Here is a 23,931-nt window from a genome sequence, read left to right as displayed (position 1 = left end):
GAGTACACAGATAAAAGTGACCAGCTGCTTGATGATGAGAGGTTAATTGACCAATACAGTGCAACAAAGCAGCAAATGCGATGGATGTAACCTTTGGTCCGATTTGCAGGACGTTAGGTCAATGTGTTGAGCTTAGGAGAGAGGATAATACACCAAACAGCATAATGTACCGAGCAAGGGAGGGAAGAGTCCCATTCATCAGTAAATTAATGATGAAACAATCAGCCAATCATGAACTATTCAATTTCTGGGACAAATGTTACTTATTTTTAGGCTTCTGAAGTTACAGTGCAGTTGTCATTATTATTATTATTACTATTATTATGAGAACAAAAAATATTTTGATTATCATTATAAACACAGAAAATAGTCTCAAATGAAAGAATTTTGAAGTAAATAACTCATTCAATCAAAAATTTTCAAAAGACATTTTCCGGTCATACAATCACAATTTTTCGGTCATTATTATCGAGGTTTAATGATCATCCGAGGAAGGTAAATAGTACAAAAAAGATCAAATGAATGTTATGAGCTGCAAAAGTGGGCGTTAGCACAAATTTTTTTTTTTGCAAAACCTTTAGCACAAATTTTAGACAGAATAAACAGAATTGTTTGATTCAAACAAAACAATTGAATAAGTGATCATCACAAAACTAAATTTAGTAGTATTACACCTATTAACCAATCACAACGACGATTGTAACAGTAGTAAAAATAGTCAAGAAAATTATGCAAGCAGTTTGAAAATATAGGTAACCCTCTAATCTTTATTATATACTTGGATACTAGAACATACATATGAATTTAGATACAAAATAATATAAATTAATTGAAAAAAAAAAGCAAATAAAAAGTGAAAATCATAAGCGAGTTGGTTGAAATTATAACAAATTCTCATACCCATAAGACTGAAAATGTAAAAAGATGTTTACAGAATATAAATAAAGAGATGGGATAAATAAATACATAACACATGAAAAACCAACAAGTTAAATTTTTTGTTGGAAAAATTTTTTTATCCATAATACAGTGAGAAAAGAGAAAATTAGGTATGTGATACTTACCTTTTATCTTCTTTGCTTCATGAATCACTATTACCTAGGAATGTGATTGTTGCAGCTTTGGAGATTATTCTCGAATAAAGTACCGCTTGCAGGATATTTTTCCATTTGCCATACTCTAGAGAAGAAGAAATATAAAACCGGAATACAAATGATACTTAATATAAAAAGCTTATTTTTTCTGTTGGCAGCATGACAATTTCAAGAAAAACGCATTCCGTAAGTATATGATAGCCGGTAAAATATTTCAAAATCAAAATAATTTAAAATATTTTTCAAACACTCTTCACAACTTATAAAATCAATATTAGGCAGAGCTAAAATGTCAACCCACATTTTCAGAAACGAGAGATTACATAATTTGAAGCCGTAATTCTTACTTCATAATTCAATAATTTCAACGCAAATTAATTTTATTTGCAGCGCCACTGCCATTATTAAAGAAGATCACATATATGTGAAAGAAAAGTGGTAATGCAGAAATGAAGAAACAAAAAATTCAGTAAATTAGGTAAACAGCACTCACCAACGCTAAAGTATCGCCGTCAACAGTGTAAGTGTAAGTTTCCCCATGATCATTTGGATCATCTATTCGGATATGCGTCTCTTTTAAACTTTCTGTTGCTGGGTCGAAATCAAACTTGATCTAGAATTATGAATCAAGAATTTACTTAGTAGCAATTACAATTCTAGCTGAAGAAAGCCTAGAGATATAGAGAACAGAGTGCTTATTTTAGCTCCTACCCAGCTGTTATAAATTTACAACTATCTCTGTACCTTCATGGTTCACTCATTCATTCTCCAGCGTAAATCTCCAACAAATAAAAATAATGTTATGCAGTGAGTTAAGCAGTAAACATGTAAGCTAATCACTACCATTTTAAAACAAACGACTTTTAATCTGTTACAATAATTTGAAGAATCTGACACACTTTGTGCATTTTACCATCAAGACCCTCAGCCTGAAACTCTTCTTCTAGTTTCCAGTTCTTGTAAATCGCGTCTTTCTTCGATGAAAGATTGCATAAATTGTAGGCACCTTTGGTCTCATCGGAATGGCTGAACACTTTAGTAACAGATGCAAACGAAATCATTTTCCTCAAAAGCCAATTTATACCTGGAAAATCTATTTCAGTGTAATTAAATAAAGTTGCATACAAACACTATGCCAAAAGAGATACAATGTTCCAAAATCATAAGAAGAAAAAAATTCGGTGGATCTATTTATTTAATAGGCTTAAATAATTTTTTCTCAACTCAATCTGAAATCTCAAAGAAACCTCTTGGCAGGATAAGAAAAAAATTACGTCAAACCATGCCTTTTGAGGCTAGAAATTCCTCAAAATTTTCACTGCGACTGAGCTTAAAACTTCCTATAAATTTTTCAGGCAATTCCTTCACTTCATTCGCCATTGTTGCTCCAAAATTAAGTAGTGAATCCTGCAAATGAATAAATAAAACACAGAATATGTAGTAAAATCATTTAAAACTTCACAGTGTATCGTTCTAACAGCAGTTTTGTTGATCGAAGAAGGAGAAATTTCATTCTATAACTACGGCACTTCTTGTTTTAAAGTGAATCTTTTTATATAATTCTTATCAATTCCGTGATCTCTCCGCAACAGTACAGAATCAGCCGGAACAGGGCGTTCCAACCAAACGCACTTCACATCCCAAACAATCTCTAAACTCCCTAAAGAAATATTTTGATTTAGCAAAACGAAAAAACCATAAAACAGAAGTCAACGGAAGAATCAGCGTAGTTCAGGTTATGCCGGAAATACCTTGGAAGGCTGCGTTAAATATAGGTGTTGGAGAACAGTTCGTTGCGTTTAGGACTGTCGTGACAGCAGCGCTATGAGTTGTTTCCTCCTGGTAGAGCTGACCGGATTATTTTAAGGATCGTCACTTGTTTCGGAATGTTTCTTATAAGTGAAAAGTCTACATGGCTTATCGGCTGTTTGTGATGGTAGACGAAGAATTGTATGGCATATCGGCTAAAAATTTTCAAGATGTAGTCAATGATAACACTGTTTTTTGATAAGTGCGTAACTGCAAAGGCAGACAATTTTGTTCTGAATGACTGAAGAATTGTCACGATGAGCTCAGCCTGAATGAAAAAGAAAGACTGCCAAGAAAAGTGTTTTAGTTCGTTTATTCTGTTGGCATACATTCGTCACGTACAGTTGACGCTGTAAAATAATACGCATTTATGTGTTTATAAGTTAATGCGTTTTGTTTGATTGTTTGCAGGGGGACGTTTCCAATATGTGTTTGAAGAGGGATCAATACTTTATTATGCAAGATGGAGTGTACATGTGTCTTTTTTTTTGCAGGTGTTTTTATATGTTTGAAGGGTTACGTGGAGACGCTTTAGAAAACCCGGTGATGGAAAGAGAAAATTTAATTAGAGCGCTCCAAGCTACCACTTCTTCAACGAATCAGAAGGAAGCAGCTGCATATCTCGAACAGGTATAATCGAGTAATACTCTTTATCTTTCATTGTTATGTCAAACTTATTCAAAATGGAAGTTGAGTCTTGTAAGCTTGAGCATTCCGTTCTATATTAGACTATTACAAAAAGAGAAATTTATTAATCGTATCAGTGTTAATTATGGGGTTGCACAGTACTGCATAAGTTAGCAGTAAACTTTAAGTATTTTGCCAAGTTATTTCTCTACGGTTGCCTAGGACTTAAATGATTTAAATGAAATATAACTCAGAAGAAAAAAATCAGTCATCTGAATTTGCAGTACTATGTCATCTTTTCAGAACATGAGATTAGTAGGCTTTACTCCTCTTTTACTTCATATCATTATGGATGAGGAAGTGGATTGTTCTGCTCGACAAGCGGCTGTCATTTACTTGAAGAATGTTATTAACAGGTATTTAAATTGTTTGTAGAGAAATAAATTAAGTTGTGGACGTTGATTAAATTGGTAACAACATAACAAAACTAGCTGATTATTCACATAGTTTTCTGAATCTTCATGATGATAATCTCGTCGTGGTACTTTGTTCTGCAGGTACTATATTAGTAGCAGCTGTGCATTTGAGTAGGTGATTGAACACCTTTTTATTAGAATGGAGATTCTTAAAAATTTGTTCTGCTTTGGAGAGAAATGTTAGCATCAACTTCTAGTTAAAATTCAGCAAAAAAACTAATCATCGCTAGTCGTTTAAACGTAATTTTAAACATTTCAGACACTGGGTCATGGATGAAGATGATAAACAATCATTTACTCTTTCCGAACAAGATAAACACCTTATTCGTGAGCTTATCATAGATGCCATTGTAGCTTCACCTGAAGCAGTTAGGTATCTGTTTATAAATATGTAGAGAGTCTTTGTCAGTTTAATATATTTTTGCAAGATTTAAACTTCGCATATTTAGAGTCCAATTATGCACTACAGTTGGAATAATCACGAGGCACGATTTTCCAAAAAATTGGCCTTACTTACCACAAAAAGTTGCAGTTTTATTACATTCAGTGGATGGACCATCTTGGCTAGGAGCTCTTTTGGTTATACGACGTTTAGTTAAACTCTATGAGTAAGTTTCGTTTATAGACAATTACTTGGAAGTAACTTGATGAAAATTTTGATATCTTAATCAGCCAAAATGCGTGCAAACTTTGATATGAAATCAAGTAGTACGATGGAAACTTTTAGATATCGCCGGGTGAAAGAGAAAAAACCGTTAGTAGAAACAATGGGCCTTCTGATGCCAATGCTTCTAGAACGTCTCATTACTTTGATGCCAGATGCTTCTCAAGAATCTTGTTTGCTTCAAAAGCTTATTCTAAAGATATTTTATGGGCTTGTTCAGGTACTTAATTGGAATTTGAAGGACATCATTTTAATGTTATATTTTTAAGCTCGTCTACTCCATGCATTGTAGTTTTCCTTGAATCTGGAAATGTTCACGGGTCAATCCTTGGCGCAGTGGTTGGAGCAATTTCGATTGATTATCGGAAGAGCAGTACCAGAAGAAGTGAACACAGTTGATGAAGATGATCGTGAAAGAACAGTGTGGTGGAAATGTAAGAAGTGGGCCTCTGCAATTGTTGAGCGTATTTTTGAAAGGTTATTTTTTCAGCTTTTCCTATTTCTAATTTTCTAATAGATCCATGAAATAAACTCAGCATTCTTCAAGACATCGCTGTGCTAATTATCGCTTGACAGTAGAAATGAGGCTGAATATCTCCATAGATTATTAAATATATGTCAAATTAAAGCAGAGTTCGGGTTTTTTGTTTGTGCTTTGGATGTAACTATCCAAATTTCTGCATCAGCCTTTTGTTCGGCATCAGTCTTATTTTATAGTTGATGCTAAACGCGGATTTAAATCCAAAGAAAAATATATCAAAAATGTGTAAATGTGCAGATACTTTTCAGATAACACAGTTAATATACATACTCGCTTTTAGATATGGGTCCCCAGGACAAGTGCAACTGAATTACTCGGAATTTGCGGAAAATTATATGGCGCACTTTGCAATTCCAATCTTGAACACATGTCTACAGGTTCTAGATGGTTATCGGAATGGGAATTATGTATCATCTCGAGTGCTACATTCTCTGTTGCAATACATCGATATAGCCATTTCACAATCACGGACTTGGAAAATCATTAAGCCTCACTGTCAGGTATTTGTTACCTTTGTGGAATCTTCAAGGTGATTCGTGCACTGTGTGCATGACCGTTTTCACTGTATTCTTCGTTGTACGCATACGAAAAAAGGTTTCAAATTTTCAAGGAAAGTACTTTTGGTTCTAAATTTTTCAGCATTTTTAGGGAATTGTGCGAAGCGTGCTATTTCCATTATTGAAATATTCTGATGAAGATGAAGAGTTGTGGAACGACTCACCAGAAGAATTTGTTCGCATCAAATATGGTGCATTTTTATACAGTTATTTAGCAAAAATGTTATAGTACAAAAGTTGTGCCATAATCAGATGTGGTAGCGTAAGTGTTTTATGAAGGACCTTTAATATTTAAGTAAGAACTAAAATACTGAAATCAGTGAAATGCGAATAGTCACAGTTTGCTTGCTAAATAATTTATAACAAAGTTATTAAAAAAAGTATTGTGCTGCAGATGTATACGATGAATTGCACAATCCGGCAGTTGCAGCAGCAAACGTGCTAACTGGTTTTGCGAAAAGAAAAGATATGCTACAACCCATATTGGAATTTTCGTTAAACTTGCTTAATGGTTCGAATGTAAATCCACGTGATCAAGAAGGCGCTCTACGCATTCTGGGAGAACTTTTTGCTGCTTTAACGAAAAGCAAGGTTTCGTCATATTTGCTTGTTTATTGGTTTTATTTCACTTCGGTAATGGAATTTTTTAGAAGACTATCACTTAATACTTCCCTCATATCGATGCATCACATACTTTTATTTCTTTTTTTCCTTTGTTTTTTCTTGTTTTTCATTTTTTTTTTTTTTAGTAGAGAACTATTTTTCAGAAATACAGATGTGCTGTTGATGAATTAGTAGAGAGATTTATAATCTCAAAAATTGCTCATCCAATACGATTCATACGCTGCAGAGCATGCTGGACTATAAGGGTATGCTATTATGTTTACTCTTTCCACTCTTTTATTGATTGAAAGTTCAACCTGTTTTTTGCATTGGTTTTGCATCACAAAGATTACAGCAGTTTGCTAGTGGTAAATTATCTGGTAGCCGAATAACACATATTTATGAAGAACTGGTAAAAAGGTTAGCTGACGTTGGTGAAGAATTACCCGTGAAAGTGGAAGCTGCGATGGCTATACAGCACATGTTGGAAGCGCAGACAAAATGTTAGTCTCATAATTTTTATAATATAGTAGCAAAAATGGAATTTTTTCCTTTTTGAAGTTTTTAATTGAACAAGTTTTACGTATTTTTTCTTCGCAGTTTAAACAAAACTAGCACATATGAAATCAAAAACTTTAGATCGTTCGGTACTGAAGCCTCATGTTCATTCAGTCATTATCGAAGTATTGCGACTTGTTGCTCGAGCTGAAATAGAAGAAATGACGAACGTTATGGAAGTACTGCTGGAAGATTTCGTTGAAGATATTATTCCTATCGCCGTTAATGTTGCAACTGAATTGGCAAGTTGTTGACAATGACATCAAATAGACCTAATTTCATTTTGTACATTTGTGAGAGAAGTGTATATGTAATCATATCGCTTGGATATAAGTGAAAGTATTGTTTAATACAGTAAGTTTGACGATGTAGAGCTAATTACCTATGATCTAAATTTAAGCTCTTTTGAATTTCAAGGAATCTGGACAAAATATTCTTTGTGAAGACTATTCATGATGTTGATCTTTTACGAAGAATAAGCAAAAATGATGTTCTGAATAATAATTCTTATTTAGGCAAACATTTTCTTGCAAATTTCCTTATCGGAGAATCAAGAAGATGACCGCACAGTGACTGTGATGGGTATCTTGACTACCTTGGGCTCAGTGCTAGATATGGTAGAAGACAATCAAGATGTACTTTATCATATCGAAGAACAAGTGCGCAGAGTGATTAAGTCTGTTCTGGACCGCGGACAGATCGGTTACTTTTTTTACTGTATATACGATTCTCTTTTACTTTCTTTCTCTTCTAAAACTACAACCGACAAATAGGATTTGGTAGCATCTTATGAAGTTTTTGTATTATCAAATTACAAGGTTCGTATGTTATCAAAATCTTTAAATATGGTTGCTACTTCGTTGAAGATTACTACGAAGAAGTTTTGGCATTAGCAAATTCGGTGATTACATACTCTATAAGTGAACCAATGTGGGAAATATTCTTCGATATTCATAAACTAGCAATCAGTCAGGACGGGATAGTTTTTGTTGGTAAGTATTAATCATTATTCTTAATCATCGTTTCATCCATGCTCAGTAGAATTACAAAATAATCTTTAGTTTTCTACAGGCCTTGCTTTTTAATTTTTTGATTTTCCGATCCTATTAGAAAGCTCTCAAGATTGGTCTACTGTCGTTTAAGTAATAATGATTTGACAATGAAGAGGAGTGAAATTGAGATTGCCTGTGTTTCTGTACCAATCTGTGATATGGAAGTATTTTTTATGTGTAGATGTGATGCCCGTACTGCACTCATATTTGACGGTGGATACCGATGGCTTTTTAGCCCGTCCAGAGCGTCTTAGAGCTTTCGTAGAAATTGCCGTAAATATGTTTAATGAAGATACGGAGGAAAATGACCAGGTACATGCAGCTAAACTACTCGAGTGCCTTATTTTGGAATGTCAGGTATGTTTTAATTTGCTGTTGATAATGGGTAGGATAAACAAAGTTGAAAGTTCAAATCTTTTTGTCTTAAATTTCGAATTTTTAAATATAACGAAAACATTTTTAGGGTAAAATCAACAATTTAGTACCAGATCTCATTCAGCTGATCCTTACTCGGCTCCATCAGCCAATTGAAGACTGCAAAACTTTAAAACCTGCACTTCTTTTGGTTAGTCACGTCTTTATCATAGATAAGTTGTATGTATTGTGTAAAAGTGATATGAAGGAGTAAGAAAGTCTTTCAGGTAGTGATAGCTGGTTTGTATTATGATACAGATATGTTTGTGAACCTGTTACCTCAATTGCAACCTCACGGAACTAATACATTAAATTACTTGGTCAACGAGCTTTTATCATTAGCACATTGTCTGGAAGGTGTTCATGACCGTAAAATGGCTATAATAGGTTTATGCACCATGGCAAGGCTATCTGCTATCCATAGACCTACTCTGATTGACGAGAAAGCGCAGCAGGTAATCCGTTTTTTCGTTTTTCATATTTAAAATACCGTTATTGTGAGCTGGAAAAGGAACTTAAATATTAGTATTTCTACGAATAAAGTCGTATTTGTCTTAGTTGCCATATAAAATTTGAAAAATTCAGTTTATAGATCAATGAATTACTTGTTACGCTTTTGATTGGTCTTCAGAAAGCGATGAAAATCAAAGCGGAAAATCGTTTAGCCAACGAAAAGGAATCTGATATTAAAGAAACTGAGGTATTCATTATAGTAATTCATGGACAGTGAATCGACTTAATTCATAAATTTATAAAGTTGTCACCTGAGACTATTTGAAAGGGAATTAATAACTTTGTGATTAAATGATTAATTCTGAGAACACATCGGATGATGTTGTTCAGGATGTTATGATATTTGCAGGAGGAAGTTGGACGGGATGAAGACTTGGCAGATAGCGAAGATGAAATAGATGAAGATATTCTCGAATATCTAGAAACCTTGGCGGAACATCAGAATAAGAAAGAAAGGGTATGTTGAACTTTCTAGTAACAGTAAGTGGAGCCAGAAATTTCTTCATAATATTTAGTTTTTTCTAATTTGTGAGATTTGTTTGATTCAGCAATTATATTTAGATTGGAGGTGACGCACAAACATTTGAGTCAGATTCTACATCAACGTCAGATAGCTGGGACGAAGACTCCATGGAAGCATATTTTACTCCCATCGATAACGATGAAACTGCGGACGTTTTTATTTTTTATAAAGAAACACTTGATGGTTTGTTTAGTTCTCCATTCTATAAAGTGGCACTTTTGAATATGTTGGCCTTAGGAGCAGTTCACAATATTGAAGTAGCATACGTGTTTACATTAGTTGTATCTTGTATTACTTTAATGTTATAATACTTACATAACAGTTTGTTTCATGTTGGAGATAATTTCATCTTCATAGATAGGTATTGGACTTTTTTGATGGCTGCCCATCAAAGTTTCTATTTTAAGAGGTGGAACTGTATCAGCTGAAATAGTCATTTCCAGTAATTATTGAAGTATAATCCCAGATTTTAGCACTGAGAACAAGTAATGAGAAGCTACTACTCTCTATGACAACGTGTACCAATTCGGAAAAACAAGTAGTACTGGATGGAGTACTGCGGGTGTGTGAACAGCGAATGTCGTTGGCGAAAAGTAAGAAAGTAGAGCAGCAGGGAGGATACGCCTTTAAAGTGGATGCACCAGTACCGGATACTTTCAATTTTGCTGCAAAAAACAGTAATCCTTAGCAGGAAAAAGCACTCCTTTCTTTGTTTCGGCTTATGAATGACTTTTCCTAGCATAATTTAAAAGCAAAATAAGTGAAAGCAATGTTGGTGGGTTTGGAATTAATATAGTCATTTGTTTAAATCTATTATGAGAATCAGGAAATTTGATTCATATATTATATATATATAATTCGCATAATTATTTGATTCATTTTATCCTTTCACAAGGACATACACACAATGGAACTTCTTGCTACTCGGATCGTTTGAGATAGTCTTGGTGCGACAATATAGGTGGACATAACACTTGTCTTGATATCATCGCATTTTCGTCTAGAAATATTTCCTGACTTCAGTTAACAGTTGAGCGGGGAAATGAATTCTTATATCAAGTGAGACTTCGCTGCTAGAGTATTATTGTCACCGAATTATCTGACACCATTAGTTTTCGGTGGACTAATTATGTTAAAACAGGAATGTGGAACAGCTTTCAAAGACATGGCTTGCGTTACTTTGCTGGAAATAGGTTTCATTTGTAATTGTAATGTTTAATCAGTTCATAGCTCAATGATTCAATGAAGTTATCATACGAGTACTTCCCACTTTTGTGAACAATGCTTTCTTGTCTTTGATAAAATCTTCCGCATGCCGCAAGCAGAGAGTGGAGTGGCATCAAAAAGACGGAAGTGATTCGTGTTGGCCAGATATAGAGCAGCGGTTGACTCGGCAATGAAACCCATCTGAATCGCTCAAACGGCTATATTGTTGATCCAATAGTTTATTTAGCAACACTTTTCAATAATATAATAAAGCCATAAAGCTGGACTTAAAAATGCAAATTATCAAATAAACGTAGAATATTTCGAGTGTATTTCTCTAAACATCGAATAATCACGCAAATGGGATGGTGCATATATCCTAAAGGCCAAATGATGAGTGACGAGACGTAACACTGAATTCTATTTGCATACAATTCAATCTTGCAGAACCAAAACTTATACGACTAGGTACAATTCACTGGCTGTCAGATAGGAAATGTGCAGCTTTCCAAGCGCTAATTGACGACTTTCATCTCTTCTTGTTTGACATTGTGCGTCTCTGGTTTTCTCAGCGGTTCATTCAATAAACTATTACGTTCTGTTTCATGTTCCAAGTTTTCTTGCTAGAAATAAACCGAGTGCTTAGTTGACGGAGTTACATTGTCGTAAATAAAGGAAATTATGAAAAAAACGTACGGAAATATATTCGCTAGAACATTTTAGTAGGTGGCACCAGCGATTTCGTCAGACCGGAACGTATTAATATTAAGGCTCCAAATAACTACTTTTTATGAGAAATTTAAATTACATGGACAATTAGTATTTATAACTTCAGCAAACATAGCCTTTCAGATTTTCACCCCAAAATTTCGGAATAGAATGCCATAATGAAGCATAGGACAATATAACGAAACCAAAATTATTTGTTTATCTTGCCGAGGAAATTTAAAAATACCAAAAAATCAAAAATAAAAGAAATTTGGAGAGGTAAGAATACACAACCCTTCAATCGGAACTCAGCTTACATTAATGGAGAATGACATCAAAATAAAGAACAAACTATTCACCTTAATCTCAGGCAGCTCGTCCTTAGCATCACGCGATGAAGATAAATTGATTGGAGCACAATCGCCAATTGCTAGTTCTTTTGCAACTATTTCTGGGGATTTGTTTTCCTGAAAATCACCAGTGTCCATAAAGTAATATCTCTAAATATATAGCTAGAAAATCAGAAGTATCGCTGAACCATAAAATGTATGCCAATGACCAGGCCATAAGTTAGCTATGATGGCACAATGCGACGAAACATTTTCCTCCTAAAGAAAAACTGTTAATCTTAGTATATTCACTGCTAATAAAGTCTTTAAAAAATTAAAGCGCACTAATTCTCGTTAATTATTTTCTTAATAAAATGGCACCACTGCTTACAATTTGAATGCTTCCTAGGCAGATAGATTTTAAAAGCCTATGAACTAGAGAAGTAGCACATGAATGTATTTTTTTGCATAGTCTGTATGAAATTAAAAAAACACACGGTTCATATAAACAAATCGAGTTATACTTAAAATTTCAAAGCTGTAGCATATAACCGCTATATTATAAAGTTCCATTTTATAGTAAGCAAGGCTAAAAAGGCAATTAGCACACCGCTAAATGAAAAAGAGGAACTTGTAAATTAGTCAAGTACTCTGCTAACATGGTCTCCAGCTGCAATCACTTTCGTTTCTACTGGAGCATCACATTCATCCACCTGTAATAAACAATCGTGATTTTAAATGGATTATGCAGTTGGAAAGGAAAAAGATTAACACAGCTTTAAATTTTTTGCTGACAACAAACGAAACATGTATCCCACACTGATCAAACAATAAAGTGGCTGATTGCATTCAGGAAATACAGAGCCAGTAATTGATAATTGCATAAATAAATGGAGATACATCAAAGCGTCTAATAGACTGTAATATCATATACCTGGACGAAAAATGGCTCCTCAATGCGAGCCGTAGAATTAATATCTAGTTCTCCTGGAAATGGCTCTACGCCTGTTATACGTTCTCCACTCTCTGTAATTGTCGTCACCACGTTGATATTCTTTTCCAAAGCCCGAAGATATTTGTCTGTTCGTTTGTAGTGTCGAGAAGGACTAATCAGAAGCTCACATAGCCTTAAAGTACTTTTTTGCCACCAAAATTTACAGATTTACAAAATTTACAGATAGATCTCATTTACAGATACTTCCTTCTAATTATAATAAAGAGTTGTTTTATAATAAAAGTGTAAGATAAAAAAATAAAGCACACGGAGAAGATATAAAAAACAAAAACAACCTCTGGAAAGTAAAAGGTGTTCCATCAAATTCCGCAGCTTTTCGCAAAATGAATTGACGTTGTTGATACAAATCATCATCTGATACGAGCGTTTTTTTTTCATTTTCCGTAACTGCATTTTCTGTCTCGATACACAGCATTTCTGACATCGTTTGCTTAAAATAAAAAATAATAGCAGTGAGTAATAACGTAATATCTAGTAAGAAAGTAGTAATAGAATTATGACTTTCTTAACGATAAACGTCTTTTGAAATGTACAAAAGTAAATATAAAACGATGGGTTAGGTAGCAAGTATGGCCAAAAAAGTGCGGATATTTTGCATAGACAAAGAAGCTGCTCACTCATTATTATGTATATTAATACTAATATAATAGATTGACTAGAAATCAGCATACTGAGTAATACATTTTTTATTTTCATATATATATATATATAACATATAATTGAATTGTCAGAGACTGCAAATGAGTTGAATGTATAGAAAAAAGTGCCTCAAGTTTCCAAAGGAAAGCACATCGAATTATATCCCACTTAAAAAGTGGTCGACCGAGTTTAGCAACAAGCTCGAAATATTCATCAATTTCCTGTACTGGAGACTTCGAAAACCCTTTTGAAGTCCTTTCTAGAACATTCTGTAACACGAATAACATTAGAAATTCAGTGAGTAGCTTTTAAAAAGAATAGTTATATGAGCAACACAGATCGCCAACGGAAGGTAACCGGCAATTTCTGTTTTATTCGCCACTCTTAAATAATTAGATCAACGTAAGGAGAGGTACACGAAGATATGTTTGTCAAATTTTTACTTTTACTATATACCTGATGCTTTCCTTCTCTTAGCAAACAACAACACACCCATAACGAACCTGATCAGGTACAGTAAAGGAAGAAAGGGCATCAGAAAGCCTTTGTAGGATGTGTGTGGCTGGAACATCTGCTGAATACGGCCCCTTCGTCGCTCCTTCCTCCTGCACCATCTAAAACTGAAACGTTTATTTGCTGGAACAGCATACGCAAAACAATAATTTTGTAATATTATTGAAACCATGCCAATGTTGAGTTACTCAACCTACGACACTTTGAGGTTGCCGTCATGAAATTTAGAGTCGCAGGGAGAAGTGGACAATTTTGTTGTGGAATTAAACTTCTCACATGCGATGCTGCTATTTATTGGGTATCATGTTACTAGCACTGTCCTGAAGTGGTTCATGTTATTTTCTTATTAGCTAAAATTTTACCAAATAATTATGCGGAGGGGACAGCTGAAGTCTACAGATTTACAGAACGGAAATGAAGTTTACAGATCCTTCTGTAAACTTCATTTAAATAACAACATTAGAGATTCACTGGGCAGCTTTTAAAAAGAATAGTTATATTTAAACGAGGGATTGGTAAATTTGGGGATCCTACAGTAGCTGGGCCTAAATAGCAATAGAAAGAATGAAAGTTTCTCTTGTTTCTAAGTGAACATACAGGAAAAGGAAAAAAAAAAAAACAATTTTAAGCTGACTCAATTCACGAGTGTTCACTTTCGTGTCCCACATTAACATGACTTTAGTTAGCAGTTTTTAAGAACTTTATTCAAATGTTTTGCATGATTTACCTCACTAGTTGACTCAGTCTGCATAACCGCTTGAACGGCACACTAAAAACTTTTAAAGCAACTAATTCTTGTGTAGAAAATAACGATATTAACATCAAGAGAAAAAAATTTATCCACATAACAACAAAATTAGTGATTACAAAAAAATGAAATGGTAGTCAAAGTATCAGGACACTCCCAGTATTGATCGCAATCTTTTACAGAACATTATTTTATTGCATCCTCAGGCAATTTCTAAGTCCAAAATCTTTCACGAATAGACAACTAAGTGTTGTGATGTACATTCTGAACAGGTAACGATGCAGACTGCAACGTTTTTCTTGATATCCTATGGTACCCAGTGTATGGATCTCGTCCCAAATACTGGATAATTATTTTCTGACCAACCTTGAAACCAAGCACCTTGGCATGAGCTACGTTCCTCACATCCAAATTGCTGTAAGAAAGCAAAATTTCAATCAAATTTGATATCCTTAAAGACTTGACCTGCCTTCAGGAATCACATTTCTCAATTATAAGGAAATACAAAAAAAAAGCAAGGTGCCGAAAGATTAAAATATACCTTTGTAAGGATTCGGAAGATAATTTCAAAATAACTTCGTTCATTAACAAACCTGTTTTTCAGTAAGATCGGTTTCATACCCTTGTGAAGTGTTACCAGCACGCCATGATCCAATAAATCTGTGATTTCCGCCTTGTACATTGCACCGAACACTAGGTCTATTTCGTTTTCGTTCTCGAACATTCTAAAAAAAAAAAAAAAAAGTATATACAAATTTCAGTAAGATCGGTTTCATACCCTTGTGAAGCATTACCAGCACGCCATGATCCAATATGAACAGACTGATCAAATAAATCTGGCTAACAGCTTTAGTATATATCAAGAAAGTTGCAAACATAAATTTAGATTTTAGTCCCAACTTACTTGTTTAGCATCACTTTCGCTTCTTCTAGCTTCACTTTGTTAGGAGCAAAGATAGATATGTTTGTATCATCCTCTATGCTTATCTACAAACATTTTAAATTAATGATGTTCCGACGGTTATATCAAACTAATGGATTACAGTAGAATTAATTTTGCTTTAATTAAGAGAATATAAAATATTTATTATTTTTGATTATATAAAATATTTATTTCTTTTGATCATATTGAAATGAAAATATAGTAGGAAAGTAGTCCTAGCTGTCGTAAAACAGAGTAACCTTAGCACCGGTTTCTGATTCGATTAGCTTAGCATTATAGCCTCCACTACGAAATATGATGTGGCGTTTGTAGATTTCAACAGGTATTGTCTCATGAACCGGGACCGTAGTTTTAAATTGGTCGCGGGATACAGGTTGCGCCTTTTTCATTAGCTGCAGAAGGTGTTCTAATCCATTCCTCGCCTGTTTTAAAGACTCCGTAACTAATTTTGGCGTTATGCCTGGCACTTTCAAATCTAACTGCATCGCCGTATAACCGCGCACTGTTCCTTAAAACAAAGAAAATGTGGCAATAAATTTTAGATTAATGTTTAAACTCATTTGACGACAACCAAACTTCTAAAGATATTCCCATTTCTTATTTAGTGAATCAAAAAATTAGTTCTACATAAGAAGGAAAGTACACAAAGAGTGAAAATCTACCCGCTATTTTGAAATCCATATCTCCAGCAAAATCTTCCAAACCATTAATGTCTGTCAGGATACGATAATCATTTCGTTCTTCATTAATAATCAAACCCATTGCTATACCGGCAGCCGGTGCCTTTATTTGTACTCCTGCATCAAGAAGAGCCAAACAACCAGCACAAACTGATGCCATCGAAGATGAACCATTTGATTCTAGGACCTGAAATGTAATTATTATTCTACTTGTATCATAAACGCAGCATAAATAAAAATAACTACTAACCGAAGTTAATGATCAACTCTGGGTGAGAACTCACTGAACATCAACACTACTTTCTAGCATTTCATTTAATAACATCCGTTAATATTATCCAATCAAGAAATGGAAACCTATTTAAAAAAAAAAAAAAAAAAAAAGACTATTATTAAATTTCCAGGTATAAACGCTTAAATCGCATTTCAAAAATTCCAAGAAAAAAATCCCGCACGAACATCACAGGCAAGCCTCAAGCAGTAGGGAAAGTCATCTGGAATAAGCCTCTTTAGAGCTTTCTCAGCGAGAGCACCATGTCCTAGCTCTCTGCGTGAGGTTCGTGCAGAAGAAGAAATAGCAGTAGTGGCAAATGACGGGAACTGATAATGCAACATGAACATTTTTTTTTGTTGGGCACCAAGTAGTTGTGACAGTGCATCTGGCTGAAATGCGGCCGATGGAGCATCAAACGTCACTGTACTAAACACCTAAAATTTATACATATACTAATCGTATTAACATCATAAAAATATACTTGATATAGCATTTGAATATGCTGAAAGACTATAGATAACTTCTACATCCAGCACTCCTGGTCTTCTTTCACGTCTGATTTCAAACCAACATTTACAAACAGAAAATAAACCTGGGTCTGACCGCGCTGAAACAATGCTGATCCATGCAAATTTTTATGAACATCCATTCTAATATTAACCGGACGAAGTTCATTGAATTTCCGTCCATCGCATCGCTTTTCACTTTTGAACAACGCTTCCCTACAGAATTATTTTAGAACGATGCATGTAAAAATTTTTTTAACAAGAAGAATACTTTGAAGTATATTACGCTTTCTCAGGATTTTCCCTACGTCAAAATCCTACATTTCTTAATACTTCTCTTAAGAAATTTTAGCATAAAATGAAAACATTTTTTTCAAATAAAAATCCTTATCAGTGATGTTTGGTAGTGATTTAAAGTTTCTTTGATCTAATTTTTGTTCAACATTGCGGATTATAATTTTCCAAAGCAAACGCGCTTCCTTAGCTACAGCTTAAACAAAATGAACTGACATTGTTCAAGTTTATACAATTATAAGCCGATTCACAATATAAATAAATAAAAATAAAAATGCTTTCACAGAATTACAAATCAACCCAAAATATAAATAAAATAAACACAAGTTCATTTTTTTGATAAAATTGAAATAGGTACCTCAATGATCTTTTGAGAAGATTTCTGAAAGTATGACGAAGCTTATGCGGAGAACTCCTTTCTTTGAATTTTTCAAGAAGACGATCACCAAGTTCAGAAACAGCCTGATCTCGTGATAGCTTATCATGTTTAGCATTCGTTAAAATCTGATATAATTGGTCGCCACATAAGACATGCATTTCTTCTGTTAACGCTATCAAATCAATATCAATTTCTTCATTACCATTCTAAAACAAAAGTCTTCAAGCTACTGAAACGAGATATGAAGAAGGAAAACAAATGTCTCATACCTGGTTATGGTAAGCTTCATTTTGATAATCTCCTTTACATACTTATTGAAGAACATCGACATGTTATTTGGTACCTAAGCTTGCATTTATTATCATTGTTCACTGTATTTAATAGTCATCTAATAAACTTGCATGCTATTATTAGTTAGCATTCATTTGTATAATAGCACTCAATGACTACAACGTAGTTCTCACAAATCTGTGGGAGCGATAACAAAATTATATTAATAAGTGTGATCCTTAACGAAGACCATGAATAGTCCAAGTGTTTAACTAGTCGAGTACTGAACATTCTAGAAGTAATAAAAATGAATGCAAGCTTATATTAAGGAAATGAATATTAAAGAAAAAGCAAAAAAGGATAAGAGACGATGGATGACAGATATAATGTGAATATGCAAGATTTATTTTCAGTTCACTGACTCCAATATATAGGAGCAGGATCATCATCAAAGTTATGATGGATAGTAAGATAAAAGTTAGTATACTTCAATCAGCAAATTAAATTAGCTAACACGACGAAAGATGAAGAAAATCAGTTGTTATGCAAAGACATCTTTAACAAAATGGGTTACCTGCCGTTTTGGACGACCGCACGAATCCTTCACTTTATTAATGGCTTGAATTAAGTGAGAAATAGCTTGAAGACCAATTCTAATACACTCGGAAAAATTTTCCATCTCAATTTCACAACCATCCATATCGATCATCAGTATTCGTTTCCCATTGTCACAACCAGCAATAACTAGATCCACTGAAGAACTTTTCATGTTTTTCCGACTTGGATTGACGACAACCTGGAATTGTTTGAATGATTTCTTAATCAAAATCACTACAATTCTAGAATAACTGTAAAATATACTGAAAAATGGTTTCAGCGGAAGGAACTCTTAGATACCTCATTATTAATAAGAGCTACTCTGACAGCTCCAAGTGGTCCTTCCCACGGTATATCCGATAGAGTTAGAGCTGCCGAGGCTGCATTAAGCCCTAACATTACTGGATCTCCATCATCGTCTACCGCAAGAGGTTTACATATTATCTGAAATACGTAAAAATTTATTCTTTCATGAACTGATATATTTTTCACATGTGCAATTCTAAAAAAATAATAGTAGCAGGAATTAGAAAATTAAATTGAATTTTCCAAAATGCTAAGATATATACATATTAATTCCAGCACAACAAAGAATGCATCGTTTAGTCATCATGAATATAATAGTGCCATAAGTGCTTATCTAAGAAGACAAAAGGTTAAATAGAAGTTTAGAAGATAGAAAAAATTTCCAACCTGAGTTTCACCCGAATAGTCTTTCGGAAACAATGGCCTGATTGATCGATCAATCATTCTGGATGCCAGAATGTCAGCATCATTTCGTTGCAACTCTCTTCGCAAATAATTCATAGGAATACGACCAACAGCAGATGCGCTCTGTTGAAAATCGACAGTCAGGGGCATAAAATCTGCCGTATCACTAGCTGAGCTATGTCTTCCGACCACGGTAGCCAGTACCTGAGCGATCCTTGTAAATTCATTTTATCCCAGTTATACTTGACATCACAATTTGCAATGAGGACAAGATAAAGGATAAATGTCTAATCCGTTTGATAACAATTCCAAATGCTATAGACGGTGAAATATATCTAATGAGCAACTATAATTCACAAATTATGACAAAAGTAGTATTTAAAAATTGACAATTCCAGAGCTGCTAAATATCTCAAAAGACGCATCATTGGGCGACGCATCACTTCATTTTACAATCAACTTACAGAAGTCTCGCCTTGCGAAACAACAACAGCGCCATCAGCTAATCGGGCTATATGCCCAGTTTCAAAACGGATCACATCTCGCTCACCAACACCTACATGTGCATCAATCTGCGTGGTTCCTAATACCCTGACTGTATGCAGTGAAAAATAAAACTGACATTTCCTTAAAAACGCTTTGAATGATCGCACTCTGCATGGCAACATCCTAAAAAATTGAGAGTAGATTGATTAGATTATGACTTATCACAAAACCTTAAAAACCTACAGAACAAGTTATCACGGAAATCCTGACAGTGATACAGAAAAATATCTAAAATATACGAAGATAACGAGTAATTACAGATTCTCTGAACTCTGTTTAGATTTTTTCATTTTAGCATGTTTTTCCTTTTTTTTTGATGAAAACAACAGCTGAGCTCCTAACAACGATATAAATAAGCTTCAAATATCAAAGCGCACCTCCTTGCTGATGATTACACTCGATGTTGTTGAAGACTGTTTGAAATTTAAAAACTATAGCTCATATGATGTTCAACACCAAAAAATGGCAATTAAGATCAGTTCTAGAATGCCAGAACCGGACATTTAACTGAAAACAATTGCATACCAAATGATGAAGTGCTATAGAAAATAAATCAATTATAATCCATTCCTTGTTCAATAAATTTTTCAAAGGTGCAGAGTGCACAAGTCGAAAGTACTGCACCGATAATCAGGAAAGGTAAAAGTTCGGTAAGCTACTTGCAATACTCATGGTATAGTGAACTTATAAAAGATTTTAATAAATGCAAAAATTTTTTTTTTAAGATTTTGAACAATCTGTGATTCGCACACGATACTGTGCCAAATTTCAAAAAGTATACGGTAGCAGTGATCGAACTCTGCTGTTACAACAGATGAAGGGAATATCTAATATCCACATATATCCAATACCAGTGCACGTGAAGCAAAAGGTACATCTGACGATACAATATATGAAGAAATCATCTTTCCGTCATTGACTTTTCATCCTTCCCACTGTTAGCAGTCCAGGGATCATGCTCTATAAGCGTGTCTTGGTTTCTTCACCATCTAATGTTACCTTCATAAAAATCCAGAAAATAAAGTTATACTCCGTGATAAGATCATCATTTCATTTCATTTTAGCTTATTTTTGTATCAGAACAGTATAAAATATTATATGGTGAAATAAGAATCTTTTGCATGACCACACATTCAGTTTGCAAAGATGTGCCAGAATATATGGCTCTACAAATATAATTTGGATGTAATTAAAAATCCAATTCTTCATCATTAAGGCAACAGTAAAACATTTAAAAGATGACAACTTCCCAAAATTGACGCGTTAAAATTAAAACTGAAATATATTTTCCAACATTGCAAAGAAGAAAAAAAAAAAAAATGAACATATTTTCCAACATCGCAAGAAAGAAAAACGAAAGAATAGCATCTTATAGCCAGGAAAAAGAGTACACTTAATAGAAAAATTTGCAAATAGGATTCCAGAGTTTGGAATGTTAAGTCCTGTACAAATAAACTGAAGGCTAATGTTTAAATAAAAATTTAACAAAATAGAAATCATCACAAATAACATACATGAATGAAGGTGAAAGATTTGGAATTCACACTGATGCATAACCCTGACGTTTCGCTCGAGCTCGGCCAACCAAATATGCAATTAAAACAATGATCACCAATGCGGCAAGACATACTCCAACAACTATAGGCACTAAATCGGAAGTACGAACATCCAGCTGGCAAATATTGTATTCTGTAACAGCTACTTAATTAGAAAATTACTCGATCACTTTATCTATTCTTCTCTGACTCTTACCTCTCAAAGATAGTTGGAAAAATCTGGGAGGAAAACGATAGAAAAACAAATAAATCAATATAAAATTAGTTTGTATGAAAGTCAGATGTTTGAAAAGCGAAACCAAAAATTTGTTCTTCTTTTAACATACCTTGGTTTTCTGGAAACTCAGTAGTATTGAAATGAGCGTATGCAGTGAGCCGTACATTATGAAGAGTTACTGCAGAACCTCCTTCGAAGCTAAGAATTGTTTCTGAACACTTGTATGCTCCGTTACTGCTGGCACTCACGTCGAGCTCTGCATGTTTATCCATCAGATACATATGAAGTGATTCTATAAATATGCTGCATATAAAATAAGCTCTTAAATCGATTACCACTAAATGCTTGTAATTCACTTTATTCGCACTTCTACATAATGCGATGCATCAAACTACAAATGTGAACAATTTCTCGAAAAGATTTCCCTTCTCTCCAATTTTCTAAATATTTCCTAAATGTACAGTTATCCGAACTTTTTGTTCAGCAAGAACATTTATACCTGTAGAATTCAATTTTTGTTCGAAATACACTGCCAATGTAAAATTACTGATTAAGAATGAATCATCTTTTTGTTTGAAATGAATTGCTAAAGTTGAGTTCTTCAAACCAACAGGACTGTTAAAACTGCAAAACGTTTTTTTTTTTTTTTTTTTTTTTTTTTTTTTTTTTAATACTAACATCTCTACAGAATCACATTCTTGTTATTCTGAAAAAAATAAGTAAAAAAAAAATTAAACAATCGAATTGTTAAATAACTGACAATTATGGAACGATAAAATAGATTTTCGTATGTTAAAATGAGGATTCAAGGACATGTTAATTCGATGATCGAATGAAATAGGGAAAATAATGCTTGCTTATGTTATCTTCTAAACATTAATAAATTCTGCTTTTGAAATGATTAACATAATGCTATTATAGCAGCGCAATATATGCAAGAGAAACCTTATGTAAATGTGCTGTGTTCCTTTGCACGAACCATCTCCGCGCCCACTGATGTTGAATTTAAATTGCTCCGTGCTATTGTCAGACTTCAAAATCATATAAATATATGAATGCATGTGAAGTTAATTTCAGTCAAAAACAATCAGAGTTAAAGTAAACAGAGATCTCGAAAAAAAAGTACATTTTACTTGAGCTTTAAGTTAAACACAAGAAAACTAATCAAACCTTTGTATAATGAAGAACACCAGTAATGTTTGAATCCATAATGATGCATGATGTATTGTCCGTGTCTTTGACAAAGTAATGATCACATGCAACGATTGGACCATAAACTACTGCAAATGAAAAAAATATTTCAAAAGATTTAAATATTTCTATGAATACAAGAAGGTGATACTATATTAATTTCATTTAGATATGAATCCGGATGGAAATAAAAATTAGAAAAAAATGAATTCATACCGAAGAACACCAACAAAAACATTGATGCCATGCCCACTGTCATACCAAAATTTTAACAGCTGAAACAGTAAGTAAAGAAATGACAGTTTTACGTCTCCTATCTAATTGCATGTGATAACAAAATTCTACACAAACATCTTGAAACGAATCTAAAGCAACAAGGAAATTGGGATATAGACGGATGGACGACAAAGAAATAAACCGGCACGTATTTCTAAATAGTGCAAACAATTAAAGATGTAGCTTTTTGGATCTTACTGTGCACATCCTGGAATAGTAAGAGATAACAAAGTGTAAAGTGTAGGAGGCATCTCTGGAGAAGTGTAAAGATATAAAAACCCCCAAAAGCCAAAATTTAACATTAACAACTTACTAGAACAAACCATAACTTGCTGTTAGGAACCTAACTTTTCAGTGTAATTAAATAATTCAACCACATCCCAATTAGAGAAAAGAGAATGGATACGACTGAACATTTTTTCCTATTGACCGTTCCTCACATCTAACTCCTACAACCTAGTGATAATGACAACATCAGTATTAATGACCAATTGCCGAAATCAATCAGATTCGTAATACGACAATGTGGCCCCTTCTTACGTCGTCTCAGTGATTATTACTGGGTTCTCCAGAGATGCCTCCTAAAATTAGAAACAGCCGTCACCTACCAATAGATGAAAAAAGATCAGACTAAAGAAATAGATCTAATAAAGACCACGACAAAGACACTTATGTTATGGGAACACCATGCTTAAATATTATTTCTCTCCCACTTTCTAAATGGCACATTTCAACCTGACCTTTATTAAACATGTGGCATTATGCATTCAAATATCGACCTATCTTTTCACAAACGATTTTAACATGATATAATACAGAAGTGAAAAGAACTGATCTACATCACAAGTCCAATATCATTCATAGTAACTTTTATTCCGAACAAAGAAATCTGCATTTCTGTT

The 23,931-nt window shown here is 33.8% G+C and overlaps 5 protein-coding genes across 9 annotated transcripts; 1 reads left to right on the top strand and 4 right to left on the bottom strand.

Annotated features, from left to right (window-relative positions):
• Positions 1 to 1,128: 1,128 nt before the first annotated feature.
• Positions 1,129 to 2,474, bottom strand: Bm3963 (Uncharacterized protein; the record flags this gene model as incomplete). Of its 2 annotated transcripts, XM_001898018.2 has the most annotated exons (4): positions 1,129 to 1,179; positions 1,588 to 1,707; positions 1,994 to 2,178; positions 2,414 to 2,474. In XM_001898018.2, the coding sequence occupies 4 exons, from the start codon at positions 2,472 to 2,474 to the stop codon at positions 1,129 to 1,131; spliced, it is 417 nt and encodes a 138-aa protein (XP_001898053.2). The 2 variants fall into 2 exon arrangements, with proteins under 2 accessions (XP_001898053.2, XP_042931184.1); XM_043075250.1 differs by lacking the exon at positions 2,414 to 2,474 and having other exon boundaries at positions 1,994 to 2,155.
• A 975-nt stretch (positions 2,475 to 3,449) lies between these two features.
• Bm9554 (Uncharacterized protein) lies at positions 3,450 to 10,119 on the top strand (the record flags this gene model as incomplete). Of its 2 annotated transcripts, none has more annotated exons than XM_043075248.1 (21): positions 3,450 to 3,533; positions 3,834 to 3,946; positions 4,266 to 4,379; positions 4,456 to 4,614; positions 4,734 to 4,890; positions 4,963 to 5,147; positions 5,492 to 5,711; positions 5,860 to 5,959; positions 6,163 to 6,359; positions 6,536 to 6,637; positions 6,727 to 6,874; positions 7,011 to 7,156; positions 7,445 to 7,631; positions 7,796 to 7,921; positions 8,163 to 8,338; positions 8,445 to 8,546; positions 8,623 to 8,850; positions 9,027 to 9,095; positions 9,258 to 9,365; positions 9,470 to 9,614; positions 9,905 to 10,119. In XM_043075248.1, 21 exons carry the CDS (start codon positions 3,450 to 3,452, stop codon positions 10,117 to 10,119), a joined length of 3,081 nt encoding a protein of 1,026 aa, XP_042931182.1. The 2 variants fall into 2 exon arrangements, with proteins under 2 accessions (XP_042931182.1, XP_042931183.1); XM_043075249.1 differs by having other exon boundaries at positions 8,988 to 9,095.
• A 1,033-nt stretch (positions 10,120 to 11,152) lies between these two features.
• On the bottom strand, positions 11,153 to 13,942 carry Bma-ppfr-2 (Uncharacterized protein; the record flags this gene model as incomplete). 2 transcript variants are annotated; one of them, XM_043075247.1, is made up of 7 exons in its annotated part: positions 11,153 to 11,260; positions 11,705 to 11,812; positions 12,325 to 12,387; positions 12,609 to 12,801; positions 12,965 to 13,119; positions 13,403 to 13,597; positions 13,832 to 13,942. In XM_043075247.1, the coding sequence occupies 7 exons, from the start codon at positions 13,940 to 13,942 to the stop codon at positions 11,153 to 11,155; spliced, it is 933 nt and encodes a 310-aa protein (XP_042931181.1). The 2 variants fall into 2 exon arrangements, with proteins under 2 accessions (XP_042931181.1, XP_042931180.1); XM_043075246.1 differs by having other exon boundaries at positions 12,334 to 12,387.
• Positions 13,943 to 14,832: 890 nt separating this feature from the next.
• Bm1855 (Uncharacterized protein) lies at positions 14,833 to 19,911 on the bottom strand (the record flags this gene model as incomplete). Its single annotated transcript, XM_001898014.1, has 12 exons — positions 14,833 to 15,004; positions 15,183 to 15,314; positions 15,494 to 15,576; positions 15,772 to 16,040; positions 16,195 to 16,399; positions 16,672 to 16,920; positions 17,079 to 17,208; positions 17,645 to 17,871; positions 18,510 to 18,731; positions 18,833 to 18,976; positions 19,226 to 19,447; positions 19,708 to 19,911. 12 exons carry the CDS (start codon positions 19,909 to 19,911, stop codon positions 14,833 to 14,835), a joined length of 2,259 nt encoding a protein of 752 aa, XP_001898049.1.
• Positions 19,912 to 21,329: 1,418 nt separating this feature from the next.
• On the bottom strand, positions 21,330 to 23,012 carry Bma-lmp-1 (Uncharacterized protein; the record flags this gene model as incomplete). 2 transcript variants are annotated; one of them, XM_043075245.1, is made up of 6 exons in its annotated part: positions 21,330 to 21,478; positions 21,672 to 21,854; positions 22,062 to 22,186; positions 22,508 to 22,593; positions 22,733 to 22,842; positions 22,970 to 23,012. In XM_043075245.1, the coding sequence occupies 6 exons, from the start codon at positions 23,010 to 23,012 to the stop codon at positions 21,330 to 21,332; spliced, it is 696 nt and encodes a 231-aa protein (XP_042931179.1). The 2 variants fall into 2 exon arrangements, with proteins under 2 accessions (XP_042931179.1, XP_001898048.2); XM_001898013.2 differs by lacking the exon at positions 22,970 to 23,012 and having other exon boundaries at positions 22,733 to 22,771.
• Between the last annotated feature and the right edge of the window lie 919 nt (positions 23,013 to 23,931).

Source organism: Brugia malayi, assembly GCF_000002995.4.
Source record: "Brugia malayi strain FR3 genome assembly, contig: Bm_v4_ChrX_scaffold_001, whole genome shotgun sequence".
NCBI classification, from domain to species: Eukaryota; Metazoa; Nematoda; class Chromadorea; order Rhabditida; family Onchocercidae; genus Brugia; species Brugia malayi.
The sequence above is the reverse complement of the archived record's forward strand: the minus strand, read 5'-3'. Positions and strand labels throughout refer to the sequence as shown.